The 22,944-nt window shown below is 40.1% G+C and overlaps 1 protein-coding gene across 1 annotated transcript in view; it reads right to left on the bottom strand.

The window, feature by feature from the left end:
- Window positions 1-19,333, bottom strand: part of RANBP9 (RAN binding protein 9) — a 48,205-nt gene extending 28,872 nt beyond the window's left edge. The window contains exons 1-2 of the mRNA XM_020798612.3: window positions 18,758-19,333; window positions 6,475-6,586 (exon numbers count right to left, since the gene is read on the bottom strand). Coding sequence (XP_020654271.3) covers window positions 6,475-6,586; window positions 18,758-19,193 — 548 coding nt within the window. The 5' untranslated portion in view covers window positions 19,194-19,333. The remainder of the gene's footprint in view (window positions 1-6,474; window positions 6,587-18,757) is intronic.
- Window positions 19,334-22,944: the final 3,611 nt, after the last annotated feature.

Raw genomic sequence — 22,944 nt, 5'->3', positions numbered from 1 at the left:
TAACTGCGTTGGTGTTACAGTGGACCCTCGACTTACGGAATGAATCCGTATTGGGACGGTGGCCACAGGTCAAAAAGTCCATAGGTCGAGGGTCCATTTCCCATAGGAATGCACTGAAAACCATTTAATCCATTCCAGCCGAAGAAAAAAAATCCCGGGCTTCCAAAGCTGCACCCGCTGCCCTGTGCCTTCCGTTCCCGCTTGCCCTCTGCCTCCCATCCCCGCAGGAACAGGAAGCAGAGGACAGTGGGTGCAGCTTTGGAAGCCCGGGAAGCCGAAAGCTGCTCTGCGCCCACTGCCAGCTTTCGGGGCTTCGAAAGCTGCACCCGCTGCCCTCTTGTCTCCTATCCCTGGTGCCCTCTGCTTCAGGCAGAGGACAACGGGGACAGGAGACAAGAGGGCAGCAAGGGCAGCTTTTGAAGCCCCGAAAGCGAGCGCGGAGGTCCACAGGAGGCAGAGGGCACCTGGGACATTAGACAAGAGGGCAGCGGGGGCGGCTTTGAATTTCCCATCCTTTCCCCCTGTCTTTCGTAGGTCGAAGCTCCAGCTGCAAGTCAAACTAAAATTTTGCGGCCGGAGTTTTTCGTACCTCGAAATTTCCGTAAGTAGGGACCTTCGTAAGTCGAGGGTCCACTGTATACAGTAGGGTGCAATCATGTGTGTACAGGGAATAGAGGAAGGGACTTAGCACACAGCCCTGGGGAGCTCCTGTACTTAGTACCAGGGTAGAAGAACGGTGAGGTCTACAGTGCTATATTGTATGTTCTTTTTTGCAATACATGCCTCTGGTTTAGCACAGCACTTGGTTTACCAGCTGTTTCAATGCCAATTTTTGAAAGTCAAGGAAGTGGCACACACTACCACACATTCTATAAACAGGAACTTTGGTGACATATGTCCAAACTATTTTATCCAACTAAAAGATAAACAACAGTTATTTTGGAATAAGGCTATACATAGTTTTTGTATTATTTGCATACAAATAATAAGTAACTAGGGACTTTCACATAGAATGCAAAACCACTATATCTATATATATACGTAAGTATGACCACCTAGAAAGGAAAAGCAGTATAATTATTTTGTTGACCATACAAAATCACATAGACTGCATAATAACCTGTTTCAGGACACTATGCAATAAGGAACTACTGTTTTCCACAGAATGATTTGATTTAAAACAAATTGATTTAAATTGTGATTTAAATTTTAAAAAGTTTGGTTATATTTTTTATTTAAATTGTTATTTAAATCAATTCTGTTCTTAAAATGACTGATTTTTATCCACCCAGAGGGACTATCAGGTTAATTTTGATCACTGGCCATGCTTGCTAAAACTAATGAGCACTGCAGAACAGCAAAAGCTAGAGGGCCACAGGGTCCCTAACCCAGACTTGCTTGCTAGAATCATCTTGCATAGCTACATTAGTGCAACGCTAACCATTAGAGGCAAATTGCCTCAAGTTATGAAATCATTGTAGACATTACCTGTTTTATACTGACTTACACTGATACAGTTGTGCAATAGGATTTTGACCATTGTACTTACTTAAAATGTGTGACATTTTGCCCTTGGTCATTTTTACAGAAAAAAGCAAGCTGTAAAAACCTTTTAAAAATGTTATTGATTTGGTTTCAGTACCTTAAGGTCTCTTACAAAATTCTAAACCGGGCTATTTAATCAACATTTTAAGATTAATCCTTGATAATTAATTTAAATTAAAATGACAAATCACTTGGGTATCATTCTTACTTGTGTCACAGATAAGAAAGGACTGGAAAAGAAATTTGAGTAAAAATATCTGTTATATCTATAAAGAGGAACACAGTGTAACAAAGTAGCTTTAAAGTAAATCACCTATGTGAAGAAAAAAGGTAGACCATGTACACCATCATGATTATTGTGGAGAAAAAGTAGAGTATAAATGTAATAGATAAATATTTTTACTTAGGTTGTCCTTCTAATCTGGGCTTGTAAGAAAGAATGTCAAGTTCCATTTGAAAAAAAAATTGTTTTTCTTATAGACCCCACTAATAGATTGTAGGACGTTATGGACAGGACACAAAAAACAGCTGCTTGTTCAACTAGTCAGTTATGCAGTTATTTTACCCCCAATTTTTTTAATACAGTGGTGCCTCGCTTAACGACGATAATCTGTTCCAGGAAAATCGCCGTTAAGCGAAAACATCCTAAAGCGAAAATAAAAACCCCATTGAAACGCATTGAAACCCATTCAATGCATTCCAACGGGGTAAAAACTCACCATCCAGTGAAGATCCTCCATACTGTGGCCATTTTTGCTGCCTATATAGCGAGGAATCTGTCCCTAAACACAGCGGGGACCCATTTTAATCACCCGGTGGCCATTTTAAAACCACCAATCAGCTGTTCAAAAAACGTCATTTTGCGAAGAATCGTTCCCAAAGCAGGGAACCGATCATCGCAAAGCAAAATTCCCCCATTCAGACCATCGTTTTGCGATCGCAATTGTGATCGTAAAAAGATCATCATTAAGCGGATTCGTCGTAATGCAGGGCAATCGTAATGTGAGGCACCACTGTATAAATAATTAGGTTTTGCATTTATATTATCAAGGAATTCTTTCAAACCATTTGCTAAGTCGTTTATATACTGATGTTAAAATCATCCAATTCTTTGCTTCAGTGAATGACCCAAGATGACAATAGCAATAAAAAGGTGGCTTTCATTGCTATTCTCATAACAATAAACTATGGTTACAGGTATGATTACCTGTAACCATAGTTCTTCTAGTGGTTCTCTGTGAATTCACACAAATGGGTTGTTCTGCACCTGAGCTGAATGTCTCGGTCAATTCTAGAGCTTAAAAGTAAAAGATTAGTGGGATGTTCCCCCATGGAGCATATGCTCCGCCCACCCAAGATTCCCCTCAGTTCCTCAAAATTGTCCGCCGGGCAGTAAAATCATTTACCGTATTTTTCTGTGTATAAGATGCCCCCATGTATAATATGCCCCCCCTTTTCTAACCCAAAACTAAGAAATCTAAGTGGGGCTTAGCAAGTGTAGGGGGAAAGGGATCAAAGTGCTGCGGGATCACTTTGATCCCTGCTTTCTCCCTGCGTGCTAAGCACTGCATAGCTTAGCAAAAGAAGGGGGAAAGCGATCAAAGCAATCCCGCAACTGCATGATCATTTTGATCCCTTTCCCCCTTATACAGCCATGGGATTGCTTTGATTCTTTTCTCCCTCCTTTGAGCCCCCCTTAGCACAACACAGATAAATGAAACTCCTAAGGGAAACAACAATATTAGAAACAGGATATAAAAACAAGAGAAAGGTAAATATAAAAATACTAATACTAATGTTAACTACTGAGCTAGTAATTCCTCTAAAAATATTTACACTATAGAATAGCTAGCAAAAACTATAATGAAAATGAAAGATCAACTGTGGAAAGCTTTCAGTTGCAAAAAAAAAAAACCCACTTGGGACACTGTTTAACATCCAATACAGATAAGCTCTTCAGGAGGAAAAAGTCTAACAGCTGATTATGGGTGACCCACTTCCTAATATCTGCTATCCAACAGCCCTGTGATTTCCCCTAAATTACTGAGCAAACAGGATTTTTCTGCATTTTCTTTAGTGAACTAGCTTAAATTAAGGTCTCAGCAAGATCAGTAAACAAATGAAATGCTGCTTGTAATCATTCTATGATAATTAAACAATAATCAATTACATGCTAGCATAAGGCGACAGCCCTATATAACTTTGGGAAAAAAGAAGAAAGAGCAAGGAGCTTCCCCCTAACTAGGGAATACATTCCAGCATGAAAATAAACAAGTTATATAATACAGCTTGGAAGTATGGAGACATCATGAAATGCAATGAAAAGGAAAAAGGAAAAGCCATAATTAAAGTATTTAGGCTGCAATTCTACTCCTACTTTCCTTAAAGTAAGACTGGATGATCTCATTAGGACTTGCTTCTGAGGTGACATGTGCAGAATTGTACTCTTAAAGAGCAGACATGGTCTAGAGGGGCGGGGTATAAATTTAATAAATAAATAATAATAAATAAATATGTTTCAAGAAATCTTGTCAAAATCATCAGTGGATTTATATGTAGATCGAAAACAGCAGAAATATTTACTGAGACAGTTCCTCCCACAGACCACTAATCCACTGTTGATACATATTTACAAATCAGACAAGTTGAGCCCCAAATATACCACTATGGCCCATTGGTGTCTTATTACTTATTTTCTTCAGATATGTGCCATAAATTGTAGATAAATTTATTTTACTTCAGCACAAATTCTAATGTTCAAACTATTTAACATTCTCTCCTTGTTCACCTCTCAATAACACTTTGATATAGTCTGCAATTATCTTAACACTTGTGAAATAAGTCTACCTGCTGAATTCAAGGCCTTGCAAAGTTAATTTACAATTGAAGGTTAAAGCTCATCTTCACAACCAAGCTCAGCTTCAGCCTATCCACTATGCTTCAGCACTCTAAATACAATAAAATTTCAGAACTACTTATTATGTTATTAATATATTATATGGCACGTGGCAATCCTTATTTCTAATATCACACTGAGAGAAATCTCGTATGTTTGCATCTCCATACAAATGGAAAGAAATGCATTTAACTGCAGATCCCTGATCTGATCATGAATTCAGGCCTTCCAAAGTCTGCTTCACCCGTCTCTACTCCACATCATCACATCACTAGACTTTACTATTGGCTGAAATTCTGTTGACCTAAGTTTCACCATTCAGGCTAATGACTCAATCAGAAGTCCTGATTTTTCAAAAATTAACTATTTATTACCTCTATCTTTAAGTTCTTGTATAATCTCTTTCATTGTCAGGAAGCCATGGGAATTGCGGGATGGAAGGGGGAAGTCTTTAATTGCTGAAAGTCATTGCCACCAGCAAAGTCATCTCACTGCTGATAACATCATTAGCATTACACTAACAGGACTTCACCCATTATAGTAAGGTAGGGAACTAAATGCATGGATGGTGTTTCATTTTTAACAACACATAACGTATATGTCTGTGGTTAATACTACATGTTTCAGAGCTTTTCCCAAAGACAAATGCTGCTCAAAACTCACTGCTGACTATGATGGAAACAGCTTCCATTCAGGAACAGAGTTATCATACTTCCAAATATGAGCATATGAATACCATCCAAACCAATCCAATTTGCATCCAAATGTTTGCTGTACACGTCAGCACTAAAAGCTGGTCTGGAGGTGGCATGAACCAATTTGTTCTCAGGTTTATGCAGATATTTGTATGTTTGTATGTTTCAGGATTGGGGGCAGGGTTACTGCAAATGGGAAAATAAAGGGCTACAACCTGAGTGAAATTAGCTACCTGAAAGGAAAAGGGGAGATCATTCTTAAAATGCAACCTGTATAAGTAAGAAAAGTAGCATCCCTCCTTTGCCCTACCAATTTTAATGCTAAATTCCTGCTTGGTTGAGTAGACAGAAATATACAAAGACAGTAAGGGTGGTGTGAGTCCTCTATGAGGGTATCATGATTAGATTTTCCAAGGAAGGTTTCAACTTTCACTTTGGAACCTCATTTATTTGCTATATCAGCTTGTGTCAATCTCCCACCCCCCCAACTCAGCTAAAGATGACTAATGGCTTCTTGAAACCCCTCCAACTGATCCAAGAAATGCTTAAATATGCCTTCACCATCTTTATTTGGACCCTCTTCTCATAAGCTGGTGCACATTCCTACTTCCAAGCACTGTTTCCTCACACCAATCAAGCAAAAACTTACTTTTCAGGTTCAATGTTTCAGAAGAAGAGGCTACTAATAGTCAAGGAAAGTCCTGTATCCTCAACATTGTTTTTGCAAGTCAGGTATGTGGCAGTCTTGAAGAACAAGGCACATCACCTCCAATTGCAGAAGTAAAGATCTAGAAATTCTGTACTGCAGCAAATCATTTAAGATGACCCTCACCTTTTGATATTGCTAGAATGGTATCACAGAAAAAGCAAACAGTAAAAATACTAAACTCTGCTGAATGAATGACTGGAAAAATGGAAGAAATAGCCAAGTATTGTGCTTCCAATCATAAATGTCTACAGGTACATGATGTGCAAAGTACTATTTTACTCACTTGTAGCACAGAAAATCTTAGATTCTATTTGACAAAATAATCACCAGTGAGTGTGCAAACAATGTGTAATGTGGTTGGAATGGTTAGTCAGAAAATCTGATTTCTTTGTTATTTGGATACTAAACAGCCTTCAATCCGGTAACTTAGATTAAACCTTTAAATGTGCAGATCCTTTAATTTTCACTGTTAAGTTGCTACTCTTCCTTTTATGCTAGACTTTCAGCACAACAATACATCCAGGATTCTACCATCTGCTTTGTAAATACTGTATGAACTTCACTAAAATCACAATAGTAGAATCTTTATAAAATATATTACATCTGAAAAAAGTACACTAAAATCTTACCCATCTCTTCCTTTGCTGACAATTTTAACTTCAAAATAGTATATTCCACAAGCAGCGGGTATAGGGTGGGTGGCTCGAACAGAAGCAGCATCTTTAGGAGTTTTCCCATGTCCTGAAAAATGCATTAAAAATACAGTTCAACGTATAATGCAATACTTAACAATATAAAAGACAGTATGTTTGTTTGTTTATTACACTTTTATATTGCATCAACTTGCCAGAAGCCACACTGAAATGAAACGACAATCCAATGAAACATACATGAAACATGGCACTGAGAAGATTCAGTTATTCTAATGGCCTCTTACTAGAAATCAAGATGAAATCTATTTGAAAAATGCTTCAAAAGAAAGGTGTGGCTATGTATAAAATTAAAGAACTGGAAACAAAACTAATTTTTGCCTCAGACAACGGAAGGATATTAATGATGGAAATCCAAAGAGAATCAACGAAAATGTTAATTATTAATATTTATGTTCCAAATAGAAATAAAAACCATTTCTTTAAACAATTACAACTAGAACTAACAAAGATTATGATCATTATCGTGTGATAGGAGATTTTAATGCCGTTTTTGATGAAGAACTAGAAACAAAATCAGATGAAATAACAAAAATTAGAGAGAGGAACGATATCAAGAAATTTTCTACAATTGACAGAAGAAGTAAATAACATAGATGCCTGGAAGATGTGTTACCCAAAGACAAAAGATTATACTTTTTACTCTAATAGACATAAATCGTGGTCAAGAATTGATGCATGTGGGATCTCAACAAGCCTAATGAAAGAATTGGAGCAAATAGATATTTTACCTAACACATTTGCAGACCACAGTCCCATTTCATTACAACTGGGTAGCAAATCCAGAGAATTTAATTAGAAGCTCAACATATTTAAAAAATGAGGAGTTTATCAAGCAAATAAAAAAAGACATGGACTTCTTCTTCAAACAGAACATGAGGCCAGAAACACCAATGATAATGGTTTGGGAGGCAAGTAAGGCATTTTTTTGAGGAGCAGCCATAAGATTAGCATCAAAACAAAAAAGAAAAAGACAAAACAATAAAATAAAAGATGAACCACAGCTGGAAAAAAAATCCATCAAATACAGAACTGAAAGAGAAGATAAACTTAGTACAACACCAGATAAATATATTGCTCACTGAGGAAACTGCAAAGAAGCTTAAATCTGCAAAGCAATTTTTTTTTTGAAAATGCAAGTAAGCCACGGAGATGGTTAGCATATACTGTATTTTTCGCTCCATAAGACGCACCTCTCCATAAGGTGCACCAAATTTTTAGGAGAAGAAAACAGAAAAAAAATAATCTGTTTTCTTCTCCTAAAAATTGGTGAGCCTTATGGAGAGGTCCGTCTTATGGAACACACACTAGGACCCTTTGGAGGCTCACCCAGCCCCCCCCCCACGGAGGCCAGAGGGGGCGAAATCGCCAACTTCTGGGACTCTTCTGAAGCTTCCCAAGCCTCAAAAGAGTCCCGGAAGGTGGCGATTTCGCCCCCTCTGACCCCGGGGGGGGCAGGGTGAGTTTCTAAAGGGTCCTAGGGTGTTTTCTAGGACCCTTTAGAGACTCACCCTTCCCCACCTGGGTCAGAGGGGGCGAAATTGCTACCTTCTGGGACTCTTCTGAGGCTTCTCAAGCCTCAAAAGAGTCCCAGAAGGTGGTGATTTAGCCCGCGCTGGCCCCGTGGGGGGTGGGGTGGGGGGAGCACCACAAAGGTCCTGGAAGGCTCACTCAGACCCTTGCAAGGCTCCCCCACCCCCCACGGGGCCAGCAGGGGCGAAATCGCCACCTTCTAGGACCTTTTCTGAAGCTTGAAAGGCTCAGAAAAGGTCCTAGAAGCTGGCAATTTCGCCCATGCTGGCCCCGTGGGGGGTGGGGGGAGCGTCGCAAGGGTCCTGGAAGGCTCACTCGGACCCTTGCAAGGCTTCCCCCACCCCCACGGGGCCAGCGGGGGCGAAATCGCCAGCTTCTAGGACCTTTTCTGAAGCTTGAAAGGCTCAAAAAGGTCTTAGAAGCTGGCAATTTCGCCCGCACTGGCCCCGTGGGGAAGTGGAGGGAGCGTCGCAAGTGCCCGAGTGAGCCTTCCAGGACCCTTGTGACGCTCCCCCCACCTGGAAGCTGGTGATTTCACTGGCGCTGGCCCTGTGGGGGTGGGGGGAGCATCGCAAGGGTCCTGGAAGGCTCACTCGGACCCTTGCGACGCTCCCCCCATGGGGCCAGCAGTGGCAAAATCACCGCCTTCGCTCCATAAGACGCACAGATTCCCCCCCCCACACATTTTGGAGGGGGAAAAGTGCATCTTATGGAGCAAAAAATACGGTAAATTAAGGAGAGAGAAGGAGAAAACAACAATACAAACACTGAAAGTCAAGGCACTGTTCTTAAGTTGAAGCATTAGTTCCCATAGGAATTAATGCAAAGCCAGTTAATCTGTATCTACCACTAGGGGGCATTTTTTAATTTTTTCTTCTTTTGACCTAAGGTGAACTTGGGTCAAAAAAAGGGCAGGAAAAGTTTTTTCTTCTTCTTCTTTTGGTTCTTAAGTCGAGGCGCCATTCTAAAGTCAAAGGAACTTTTTGCGAATGGAGCCGTTCTTAACTTAAATTGTTCTTATGTAGGGACGTTCTCAAGTCGAGGTACCACTGTACATAAGGCAAACGCGGAGGATAAAGAAATAAAAAATTACAGACCAATCTCATTACTAAATGTGAATTACAAAATAAATGCAACCATGTTGGCAACTACATTGAAAAGAATACAGACAATATATCAATACCAGTCACGCTTCCTTCCAAAAAGGCAGATGAAAAATAATATAAGGATAATCTTAAATATTTTGGAACACTATGAAGCTCACCTGGAAAAGCAAATAGCTATGATATTCTTGGATGCAGAGAAAACTTTTGATAATCTGAATTGGAATGTTATGTTACACCAATTGGAAGTGCTACATGATGGAGACAGATTTTTTAAATTAATTAAAGCAATCAATACCCAGCAAAAGTTAGAATCAATGGAGACCTGATGAAAGAAATACAAATACAGAAAGGTACAAGACAGGGGTGCCCACTCTCTCCATTATTTTTCATTCTTATACTCTAGAAATAATAACTGAGCAAATTAGAGATAAAAAGGAAATAAAAGGACTGAAAGGAAGAGGTCATACTTTTAAGTTCCAAGCTTTTGCAGATGATCTAGTAACTATAATGGAGAAGCCAATGGACTCAATTGAACACCTGATGGAGATGCTGATGAATTTTGGTGATATGGCAGGAATGAAAATAAACCCAAATAAAACAAAAATACTTGTTAAAAATATGAAAGATCAAGAACAACAGAAATTAACAGAAAGGACTAACTTTCAAGAAGAGAAGAGAATCAGATACTTAGGGATCCAAATCACAAAGAAAACTAGTACTATTCAGACAATTATATGAAGTTGATTAAAGAGCTACATATTAGCTTGGAGAGATGGGACAGATTACAACTATTGTTGATGGGAAGAATTGTTACTGTTTAGTCATTAAGTTGTATCCGACTCTTTGTGACCCCATGGACCAGAGCACGCCAGGCCGTCCTGTCTTTCACTGCCTCCTGGAGTTGGGCCAAATTCATGTTGGTAGCTTTGATGACACTGTCCATCCATCTCGTCCTCTGTCGTCCCCTTCTCCTCTTGCCCTCACACTTTCCCAACATCAGGGTCTTTTCCAGGGAGTCTTCTCTTCTTAGCAGATGGCCAAGTATTGGAGCCTCAGCTTCAGGATCTGTCCTTCCAGTGAGCACTCAGGGCTGATTTCTTTCAAAATGGATAGGTTTGTTCTCTTTGCAGTCCAGGGGACTCTCAAGAGCCTCCTCCAGCACCACAATTCAAAAGCATCAATTCTTGGGAAGAATAGCAACCATCAAAATGATTGTTCTACCTAAAATTTTATTTTTATTTCAGACAATTCCCATAATATTAAAACAGTCATTTTTTCAAGAACTTAACAAGATAATCATGGTATTTGTGTAGCAAGGTAAAAAATCAAGAATTAAAATCAAAACAATGCAAGATGCTAAAAAAAGAGCAGGTTTTGGTCTCCTGGATTGGGTATTGTATTATAGAGCCTGTGTATTAGTTTGGATAAAGGAATGGATAACTTTAGATAACGACAGACTATTCAAGTTGGAAGGACATGATTTGCAGTTAGGTTGGCATGCTTTTCTATGGTACAAAAAAGATAAAGACCAGAAAAGTTTCAACTCGCATAGGATAAGAAGAGCCCTACTAGGGACTTGGAAAAAGATCATTCAGCATATTTACCAAAAAAAACACCAGGCTGGGTATCACCCATAGAGGTCTTTACACAACCTAACCTCATGACAGAAGTGAAACTTTTAAGATATCAAGATCTATTAAAAATGATTGTGAGTTAAGGTCCAAAGGAGAGTTAGAAACACAAAAAATATATCTAGACTGGTGGTACAGAGCACAAGTGGAATCTAGGTATAGAAAAGATAAAATAGAGGGCTTTTACACAGAGCAAACAATATTCTGTAAACTTCTGCTGGGTTCAAATGATAAAGTAATTAAGAAAAGGTATGATTATTTGCTTCAAATTAAAATGCAAGATGAGATGGTAAAAGAATGTATGATTAGGCAGGCACAAAATATAGGATATAATATTGATATTAATGGTTGCAAATATGGAAAAATAATATAAAGCTCACAAAATCAGTAAATTTCAAGAACATATATAAGGTGTTTTATAGGTGGCATATGACTATGAAAAAAATGTCAAAGATTCATACAGAGGTGTCAAATGTTTGTTGGAAGTGTGAAGCACAAGAGGGAATCTTTTACCATATGTGGTGGACTTGTGGAGTAACGAAACAGTATTGGATAGCAGTAAATACTCTGTTACAAAAAATACTGCATGCAGGCAAAGACCTTTCTCTTCAAGCAAGCTTTCCCTTACAGACTGGCAGACTGAGAGGATTTTTTGAATGGATTGTTGCGCCTTGTTGCTTTGAATGTGTTTTGGTGTTGATTTTGTTTACAATATTGAATGTGGTATTGGTTTGACCTTTTACAATATTTGCATATTTACTGTTTTTAGCTTTTAAATACTGTTTTATAAAATTATATAAACGACCTTGAGTTCTTATTACAGAGAAAGGTAGGGTAAAATATTGTACATAATAGGTACCAATGTGATTATTATCTTACTAATAAATGTTTTTCAGGTGCCACAGCATTCTTTGATGTTGCTGAAAGAGACAAACAGAGACATCAAAGAAATCTAACTTACTCCTATTCTGTGCCATGAGGACAACAAGAGGCGTGTGTATGCATACAATCCAAATTTTCCCCATGGTCTCCTTTACGTTTATGTTTGTAGCAAACAACTATGATTTTATGTTACATGAAAGTGTTGTCACATTTTTAAAGTTCGTGTAGAGATAAAACTTACATAGAAGAAATTCTTAACTCTGTAGTGAGACAGTGGCCCTCAGGCTTACAACTTAAGATCAAGGACTATAAAAAGCAAAAGAGAAGCAAAGAAAAAAGCTTTTTTTACCTGCAGTACTCTGCCACCTCAATAGCTTACCACTAGAATCTTCTCTGAATACCAGTGACCTGGTATTATCACATACTATTTGCAAGTATCCATACAGATACCAGTATCAGTTCAGTTTTCCAACAAAACCAGCAGGACACCGGCAATATAGTTCCCCTAGTGCAGGGGTCTCCAAACTACGGCCCACCTTGCCACTTTATCTGGCCCGTTCCTTTCAACCCATGTGCAGGGGGCATGCGTGCATGTGGGGGACATGTAGAGAGGTGCGTGCATACATCCATTTATGCAGGGGTGCATGTGTGCATGTGGGGGTGCATGCGTGCTGCTGCACGCGAGTTCCTGTTCCTTCGGCCCTCAAAAATGTTGAAAATATCTGGTGTGGCCTTCACGGTCAAAAGTTTGGAGACCCCTGCTACAGTGAGTCAGGAACTATAAGATTGCACCATTATCAGTAGAGAGACACAAAAAAAGACCCTATGAAAAATGTTAGGACTTTGAACACATCTGGGCATCCTCTGGACAATGGGCTAATTCTTCCATCTCAGAAGCACCACTGAACTGCTTCTGAGATAAATTTAGACAAACTATTAGACTGTAATGGTGGCTTCACTGCTCACTAAGGCTACAGAACCACCATTACCAGGTACGTTCCATCCATTACAAGGAAGCAACTGAATGCCCCACCCAACACAGACTAACCATTACACGTTCAAAACAGAAAACCAAAAATAAAGTATGATGATGTCTCTGAACACATGGGATAATAACACAGCCCCATAATGTTCAAAAGGTTCAGGGCTATCTCTAACAAGACAGCATTAAGGTGAATCTGGAATCCCTCTACAATGAAAGCTTGGAGGTCTGCAACAAGATATTAAAGACCACCTCCATGAGCTTATTTTGTCAGATAGCAGAATAACAGCACATCAACAAAACTATAATATGTTTCTGGAACTGAGCACCAGGTAAAATCCCTGATACTTATTATTTCTCAGACTAGATACCTAGCAAGATTAAATCTATGGATCATAATTACTCTAATGAAGTGGTCCCCAACTTTTTCCTAACCATGGACCGGTTGGGAAGGCATGGCACGGTCATGCGGGGTGTGTGACAGGCTTGTGGGGATGTGGCGCACTTGCAGGGTGGTGCATGCTCATGCACATGCACACAACAGCACGGTGCTCTCGTGGTGCAGGAGATCTGTGTCTGCAGCCTGGTCCTGCCTAGGCCATGGACCTCTGCCGGGTCGCAGAGAGAAATGCCTAGCTAAGAATGCTTTGTGGTGTAGAATGGGCCTATTTCCACTCTACCCTCCTGTTAAGAAAGCAGCTGGTCTGCTGCTACCTGCAACTGGACACCTTTCTTTTGAACAGGAAGGGCAGAGATAGAACTATACTAGTACACAAATCCTTTCATCTACATGAGCAAAAATTTGGGGCCTGGAGGTGTGAGTCTGACAGGTGGAATACCTAGAATGGAAAATTCTGGAATTTGGAGTTTAAATAAATCCACATGGCACATCCCTAAAATGACCTTTCACCTCATCCAAGCTTAGTAACACACCAAGCTGGTGTTTTCTTGTGTACAATAAAGAGAAACCAAATTCTGAGAAAGTCTTAAGGAATTCTTTCCTCAAACTTTCAGACTGCACAACAGTCTTTTCCAGAATCACATTCTCTACATATCCTATCCTCCAAAATAAAAATGACACCTGACTTCCATAATGTGACAATGACTTCTTTGACACTGGTTTAAACAATAAAATAAAATAAAATCTTTGATCTGTCAACCATCTCCTTGCTTTTATGCTAGGCTGCAAAACCCTGCACCCTTTGCACTGAAGTCTCACTGAAATCATCAGAACTTTGACAGAAGCTAAGGTGATCATTACTACTGTTATCTTTGTGTTGTAACACAAATTAGGTAAAGTTACCTAATCAACATTTAACATCCAACACATATGAAGAAAAATAATTTAGGTAAACATTTACACTTTATTGCTGGTGAGCAATTACCTAATTGGTAGCATTCCTCATTCGGTGGGAGGGATTTAAAATATTTTAATGTCATATATGAAGAGTAATCCCTTTTCAACCTCATATCCAACAAAGATTCATTTTACATAAACACATTATCAATGTTTCAGCAATCTTAGATATTAATACAAATTACTAGATGAGCAGTGGGGTTGCTCAGTTTTTTAAAAAAACACGTTTTGCTTAATCTCAGGGATGAATTAGAAGTAGCAACTCCTGCTGAATGTCATGGAACTTACTCTTCAGCAGTGTGTCCAAGATTACATCCTCATGTTCACACAGATACATGTAGTTTCAATGCTGGAAACACAATTACTGGAATCCTATTGCTTCATACAGTGAATTGCACTAGAACAAGCCCACTGAATCAATAGAATTTCCAAAGAAGTTGACTCACCAAATTCAGTGGGCCTACTTTAGCACAACTTACCACACTAAGCAACAAGACTTCAACCAATATGTTTTAGGCATATGACATGTTCCCCCACAAATCAAACCTGGAAAAATCCTGGAGCTGAAGCCAGAATTGCAAAACATTGCCCAGTTGTTGAGTGAAATCATGAAGCCCTCACTTCATGGAACAGGGCTAATGCTCAGTGCTGATTTGCTAGCTTGTACCCATTACAAAACACTTCTCCACCCATACCTATGAAATGTTACAAAATGATAAGGAAAAAAGCATCAAATATTGAAGCTGGCAACCATGTCAGCGTCTGGTAAACAAACACATCATATGTTACATAGGACTGAAAGAGCAACAATCAGCATTTAATTCAGAGGCTTGTACCTCCTATTCCTTGTGAAGGTCAGGAGGGCAGGGAAAACCACCTGTTTCTGTTTCCTTATGGTTCTGTATGTAACATGAGTTAGGCAGTAATCAATAGCAGAGTCCTCGATTTACATCTACACTACAAAAAGTAGCAAGTTTCTTTCTCAAATGAACATTCTATTCAACGTAGTAGTTACACGTGACTGACAAACAAGCCAAGAATAAAGTACTGTGTAATACTGGTTAGTTTACCAGTCAGTGCTGAATTTGAATGGATTTAACAGGGAAGAGTCACACCTAAACCATGTAAAAACAGGTACCACTGAATCTAGTATTAGTCTAGTTCCTTTTATTCCTTACCTTCTTGCATTAATCCTGAAAGTCATATTTTATATTGCTTTAGAATATGCTGTTATGATATCAGCACAAAGTAACAGATTCAAATAATTACTTGGAAAACAAAATCAAACAAGAATCTTTACTTCCTGATCTGCCTCCATAATAAAATTGGCTATAGATATCTTTTATCTGTTCATTAATTCCAAAATGCCATTTGACTCTACTTAAATGCCTGGAAAACTTAATTTCACAAACTAATGTACAATTACATCACACATAAAAATGCAACTGTATTTTTCCCTTTTAAGAACCTCTCTCTCATTTTCCAATATTTCAGCTGTAGCGTAGTTTTTTTAAATATATGTAACCAGTTTCTTCTAGTTCTTCTGTACCACTAGTGCTACAGCTGATATAGTTAAAACACTCTTCAGATGTAAAAAACTACTCTCCTACCTAGAAATCATGCCATCCCTCACAAAGGGGGGGGGGAGTATTTCATCAGTTTTCCTACTTATTCTAAGCAAACTGTACTAGATTGTTCTCTCAATCATTATGTATATCCAGATACACAACTGCTTGGGATTAATTTCAAATGATACCTACCTAATCTAGTTGTCTACATTCTTTCCTCTTAATTCTAAATAGTAATTACTAAATGCAGTATATAAATCCATGAGAAAGCAGTTAAACAGCTTTTTTCCCTATATTCTACAGGTGTGGCCATGGCTCTCTGCAAGTTTTCTGAAAAAGTGTAACACTGCTATTTTTGAGCATTGCAGCAGAATGAAGACAGAAACCACTAAATATACTTCAGAATTAAGCCAAACCGCGTATGCTTTTTTTAACTTGTTAACAAAATATCTCACAAAAAGAACACAGAGCAAAACAAAATACAGAAGAGAAAATTATGAGGCAGCTAGAATTATGCCCAAAGTATAAACCACCACATAACAGGCATATCTTGGCAAACAAAAATTACTTAAAACATTATGACCATGTTAGCCAAAACAAAAATAAACAACAACAAAAAACCAAGTATGATGTTCAGTTCAATGCTAAATGTCTCAATGCATCTATTAGTTTGAATTTCTTTTTGGTTTTTGGTGTTAATATGGTTCGGCATTATAAGAATGGGTTTAGCTTTCTACAGTGTTCACAAGCTCCCCATCCTCACTTCTGCCAGGGCCACAAATTAAAGACTGGAAGTGTCTACTTCTGTCCCAGATCAACCACAGTTTAGCATGTATCTCAAAACCTAAACTGTAGTGTTTCCTAAATTCTGGTTATTGGTTAGTGAAATCAGGGCAGCCTCATGAACTCTCTTTTCCGTTTGGCTAAATTCCACTCACTACAGTTAAGATTAACCTAAGTTTGGATGAGCTACAAATATGTGGTTAATCAAAAATAGAAACAAAGGTTTCCAAAATCAAGCTCAAGGGAGTTCTAAAGGAAAAAGCAGAACATACAATCTCACAGGAGGCTAGGCCTATTCTCATAACAATAAATTATGGTGTAACATTATGGACTCAGCTTACTCTACTTCCTTACATACAGCATTTTCCACAAAATACTTTGTCTTCAGTTTAAAATATATATACTGATTTCAAGAATAACCAAGTTTGACAAATGTTAGGCTATCTGAAATATTTTATTTGCACCCTTACATCTAAAATATTATTTCGACCTTGGCCCCCAGGATTTTAGTCATCAATTTACCAATTTCCCTAACTTTGTATTAAACAAAATCTTTCAATTAACACTGAGTATTTTGTACTGAATACATACTAGAACTTATAATATTTTGTTGAACATATTTTATCTTGTCATAAAAAGTAATATACAATATGTTCTTCTACCATTCGCCTACACTTTAAGCAGGTATCTCATGTTTATTAAAATTAGATCTCAAGTTCATATTATTCTCAGGACAAGAATAAGCACACTGGCTCTTCCCTCCACCTCCCACTCTTGTTCTGCATTCAATTGACAATCTTATCAAAGCCTCCTTTTCATAACCAGTTCAGAAGAGGTCTTCACTTGAACAATAGTTTTTTTAGGTTTGTAATAATTTGTAGTCTTTTGAATTCTAATAGCATAGTTCTACATTAAGTAATTAGCAGCTGCTATCACTACTATTTTGCTTTATTTAGCTATACCTTATTTTTGCACACCAGTAAGATTAAAACATACATAAGGAAAATGTCACTGTCCCAGGAAACCAAATCACAAAAGAAAATTTCAGTTTCCTTTGCATGTTAACATTATTTTCCCCATCACTGCTTCCTGATATTTACAAGGATCACCAATTTATCATGTAAAGGAATCTTAATTTAATTCATTCAAATGTTAAAACTATATGGTGGAATTCAGTTATAAGCCCAATGTTACACACATGATTAATTAATTTCTAGAAACAAACATTTCTCTAGCTTTTCTTTCTCACTTTCTCATGCTTTATAGTTTCACATTTCTTCTTGCAACTTTTGCTGACCTTTGCTCCCTTGCTAAACAAACACACATTCCTTGCCCTAACCGGTTGTTTTTAATTGGACACGTCACACTGACTGACTTGCTTTCTCCTCCCCTGACCCCAAGTTGTTATTCAACAAGAGAATTGATCGGCTGAAGGAACCTGACAGTATATCTATCCTTCTCCCCCAAACTAGAAAGCAAATACTCATCCAAGTGCCCCCACATATTTGATGGGCGGAGAAAAATAAGCAAAAAGGGAGGGATAAAATCAGATTGTCTCCACTTGATTTCCTAAAGTGTTCCGGAGGCCCAATGAGAGTTATTTCCTGTTGTTCTATTTTGTTCCATTCCCCTCCCCCACGCGGGTTCCTAAGATAATACTGCTCCCCAATAAGGAATATATTAGGAAGTGGTGAAATAGGCTTAAAAATCAATTATATACAGTAGTTCCCTCTCTCTTTCATACTCTTCTAATATCGCAGAAGTAAAAAGGATCTGGTTACAGACTAAAGGGTAATCTCAGGCCTAGTCTCCCAAGAAAAACCAGATCGCTCATAACCCGATTCGGGGAGTGAGGATGGGTCAAAGAAAAAGAAAAATAACCAAAGCACGGGTGACGATCCGGGGCAAAAACAAATGCCATCCGATCTCTTCGAGAGCAGCTTAGTTGAAGAACTGATACTGTAGTTGCCTCACCATTGTCTGCTGAGGGTGGAAAGGGGGGAAAAGTGAGGTATTAAGAGGGGGGGGGTTCCTCCTCCGTCGATGGGAGCAAAACAGTAAAGGAAGCTACCGTTCAATCATGAGAGACGAAGGTTCACTGGCCCAACTGGTTTGTTGGTATGGAAAAACCGGGGAGGGCTGGTGGAAGAGCGACAAAAAGCTATTATCTAGACTCTAAAATAAAGAAAGGAGACAATCCAGCCTCCTGATTCTTTCGGGGAGATGCTGACCATTCCAGCAAGCAGCTGATCGGCCTGCAAGGGTCTGTGGAAAGAGGCGCCCGGGGAGGGGAGGGGAGGGGGCAGGATGGCGGCGGCGGCGGCCTCGGCCTTGTTTTCCGTCCTCTCCTCTCCTCTCACCTTTATAGTGGACGCGCAGGTTATTCTGCGAGAGGCCGATGTAGCTAAATTTGTCCTTTGGGCTCCAGGACCGAGGCAGCGGCGTTTCCTGCTCGTCCACGGCCGGGTAGAGGCGCTTGAGGCGCCGCTTGAGTTCCTTCTCTTGCTCGTTCAGGGCCGGATCGCCGCCGTGAGGGAAGGGGGCCGGGGCGCTACTACCGCTCCCGGCAGACATGGGCCCGGCGGAAGAAGAGGAAGACGAGGCGGCGGCGGCGGCTACCGCGGGCGGAGGAGGGGGAGGCGGCGGGGCCGAAGTGGCCGGCGGCGGCGGCGGTGGCGGCGGGGGGTGAAGGAGGAGCGCGGCCGGGGACGGAGCAGGGTTGCTCGGCGCTTGAGGAGGAGCCGTCGCCGGTGGCTGCTGCTGCTGCGGCTGCTGTTGTTGTTGTTGCCCGGACATGCCGGCCTCGTCCGCTGTCGAAGTGAGCGGAGAGAACGGTTTGAAGAGGGTGTTTACACGGACAGCCCTAAACCGGAGTGACAGTCCGAAAGCTAGTGGGGGGGAAGGTCACACAAGCGGAGGAGGCAAAAGAGCCGAGAGGCCCCACTGAGCTCGCGCGACTACGAGGAAGGGGTTGGCAATGACGACGAGCTGGCGCGCGCGCGCTCGTGTCTCGAGCCGGGGAGGGAGGTCGGTTGGGCGCGCGCGTGGCGGCGGCGTCTAGTTTCTCGCGCGAGACGGCGTTGGGGGGCGCCAGGCGCTGTCGCTTGAACAACGCTGGGGCTGTTCCTGAGGCAGCCGCCGCCAGCGGAACGGTCAGCTGAGGGGGGGGGGGGCGGCGCGAGAGTGCGCTTGAGGGAGGAAGGGCTTCTTAGCCTGTGAGGGCGGGCGAGAGCTGCCGCTGGTCGCCTTGCGCGCGAGGGAGTGCGCGATGGGTGTTCCACCGCCAGGAGTTTCTACCGGCGGGGACCCCCGGGTGGATCCCTTTGGGGCTCTGCTCTGCTTCGTTGCTGTCCCCGAGCGACAGGGGAAACAGGTTTCGTCCGCCAGGAAAACCGGGCACCGCCTTGGCTGCCGCTGCCGCCCCGTTGGAACTGCCGCCGGCGGGAAAAGGGCCTGAACACGCCGGCCACGGAGAGGGCATAGTGGGGACGCGTGCGAACTTGGCCCCCACATATTCAGAGTTCTCTAAAAAGACGCTTCGCTTTTACGACCGTCAAGTTTCATTTGGCCCGAGCTTCGGCGGACTGCAGCCCACTTCTTCGGGTCCCTCAGTCCGGGAAAACTTATGCCAAATAAAATGTTAGTTAGTCTTCAAGGGGTCACAACGACCCTTTGGGGGTTTTATTGCAAGAAACAAAATACAGCTGCCCTTTCTAAATTCATAGTTTCTTTGAAGTAAGTCACGATATGGTTTTTTTCCCCCTTTATGGTGTTAACCTTACAACTGCGGGCTTCTTATACAGTAGTTTTCTTTAGGGTTCCGTTATAATTTTGCGTGGGGCCCAGCAAAGGCGGAAGGGCAACTTGCCCTTCCTCTGACATGGTTGGCCAGCCTGTGGTGTTTTGTTTTGCATTTTTTAAATTTATTTAAAATTACAAAATGAAACAAAAACGCCCAACTAACATATATAACAGAAAACGATAAGAGTTATTCACTAACAATATATAACAGACAAAACTATGTATAAGAGTTATTTACTACAAACATAACACAGGTAAAGAACATTATCACATAATGTGCTTGCCCCCATTTGGAGATAAGGTCAATTTTCTGCCCCCTACAGAGTTCCCTACCAGTGTGCGGTAATCTGAGTAAAATCCAATGGGTTGATCAGTGTCAATGCTTAATGGAAAATGAATTCAGTTTCTTTACATAAAAGAGGAGTGAAGAATAGAATTCTTATACATAAAAATAAACATGGGTATAACATAAGGCAACAGTATCCTGGAAGGGGGGAGGGGCTCGAAGGTTTCTTGATATCCAGTGATTTTCCAGAAGTTGGCAAATTCACTATGAAACATTAATTTTCAGTATTTAGAATCGTTTGTGCCATTTGGGGTTTCATACCTTTTCCCACAAGGCATTCCCAATGACATTGGGATATTTATAATTAAGGAAGACCATTTGGTCTGACCATTACTTTACAGATGCTGATTCAGAGAGTAAGTTGTACCATTGCCCTAGTCCTATCAGGGTTAAGAAAAACAAGTCTTGCTGCATTGATTGCAGCTGTGTCTCCAAACATGAACAGGATGTTGTCATTGCATAGCAGCAGCCCTGTTACTAACATCTTCATGAGAAATATATCCTGTCAGCTATATAAGCCAATATGTTGACTAATTCTGATATCTTGATTTATACATAATCCTTTTTTAATCTACATGCCAGTTTTCAACAATGGAGATGAGTTTTGTTTGATTTCTTAAACATTTCAGTGCCAAGAGCAGCTCATCAGTCTTATTTTAAAGAGTTTATGGCTTGGGTCCAGGCTATCTGAACAACTCTATTTCCCCATATGAGCTTTTCTGGCTTCCAAGACCTTCATGAGAGGCCCTCCTCACAGTTCCACTGTCCTCAGACACATCTGGGAACACAAGAGGGACCTCTTCTGTGGCTGGCCTCACATTGAGGAATGCCTTCTCTCAGGAAGCTAGGTTAACCCTCTCCCTCTTGTCCATCTGGTGTCAAGTGAAGACATTTAACACGCCTGTAACAATTACATTGGGCATCAAAGGTAGACTCCAAAATAGTAGTTACGATTTTAAAGTATGTTTTTAAAGGTTTTGATGTTTATATCATCAAATGTTTATATTAGCCTATGTTTAGTTGTTTTAAATTGTATATTTATCATCCCTTTAAACTTACTTGCATTCATGATTGTGAGCTGCCACCAGTCCCTTCATGGGAGCAAGGTGGCATAGAAATAAAATTAAAGTATGGTGAGCGTTGACACCTAACAGGGAATGTTAAATCTCTGTGAGGCCTAGCAGAAGCATCTGTAATCCATTTATCACGAACCTGCTTTTCACATTTACATCATGGCATGATATAAACATTTGCTATATGTAAATGATGCAATATGAATTACATTTTACACTTGCTAAAAGTGTTTGATTGGCTATAACATAGCAAATCAATGATTTTTTTTTGACATTCTAAACCTGTTTCAAGCTTGAGTATTTCCTATGACTTTTCTGTTTTGTCAGCTGCCTGGCAATTGCCTTAATAGCTGGGTCTTTAATATTTTGATATGTATACCAATGATTTACATATGCCACGTGTTCCTGTCTTTGAATGCGTAGGCCAGGAGGATCCTGTTGTGTCACACTACTTGCACAACAGACATAGTGCTAGCAATTTTACTTTGAGGGCACTTGTACAAAGAGTTATAGTTAAAAGCAAAATACATATAAAAAGTGTAAAAGAGACAAAAACATGGTGACACCTTAAAAACTAACTTTTATATTTTTTTAATGTGAGCTTTCGTAGACAAGTCCACTTTGTCAGACATGAGAGCACACAGAGGTATCCAGTATCTGCTTGAGCAAGTGTAAGCTGGCTTTCCCTGTCTGCTTGCATATTAGCACTTCATGCACCAGGAGGACATCCTGTGCTACAGAAGCAGGAAATCACATGTTGTATTAATGGAGTATTATAATTTGCTGGCTCTCAGAAGGATTCCTACCATACTCTTAAAGTCATATTGTGTTTCCAGGTGAATTAATCTGAGACAACTGTCACCCTATATTAAGTTTCCACATAAATAAATTAGTAACACTTATTTTTATATAATCAATTTATGCTGTCTTTCAGGAAAAAAACACCCCCATCAATACTGCTGTGTAACATCTTGAGAGTCGTCAGATGACTTTTAGAGATACTTAGTAAAAGCTCTGATTTAATAATAACATTTCTCTCCCCCCCCAAAAAAATTAGGTCTACACAAGGATACTGCAAACCTTTCAATCTCACCTCCAGCGTGCCTTCACACCAGAATGAGCCACATGTCAGATATTTCTCCATGCTAGTATTAACTACACAGGATAGGAATACAGTGCTTATTATGAAGTACATAACAGAAAAAAGTACAAGAGATTTTTGAAATCTGATAGTTTTAATATCTGTGGTCCATTGGTCATGTTATTTTTTTAAAAGATCACGAAAAATATACTAGAGTTCCTAAATGGAATATTTGTTCACCTGAAT

Source organism: Pogona vitticeps, chromosome 4, assembly GCF_051106095.1.
Source record: "Pogona vitticeps strain Pit_001003342236 chromosome 4, PviZW2.1, whole genome shotgun sequence".
NCBI lineage: Eukaryota > Metazoa > Chordata > Lepidosauria > Squamata > Agamidae > Pogona > Pogona vitticeps.
This window is presented reverse-complemented; position numbering and strand designations above follow the sequence as displayed.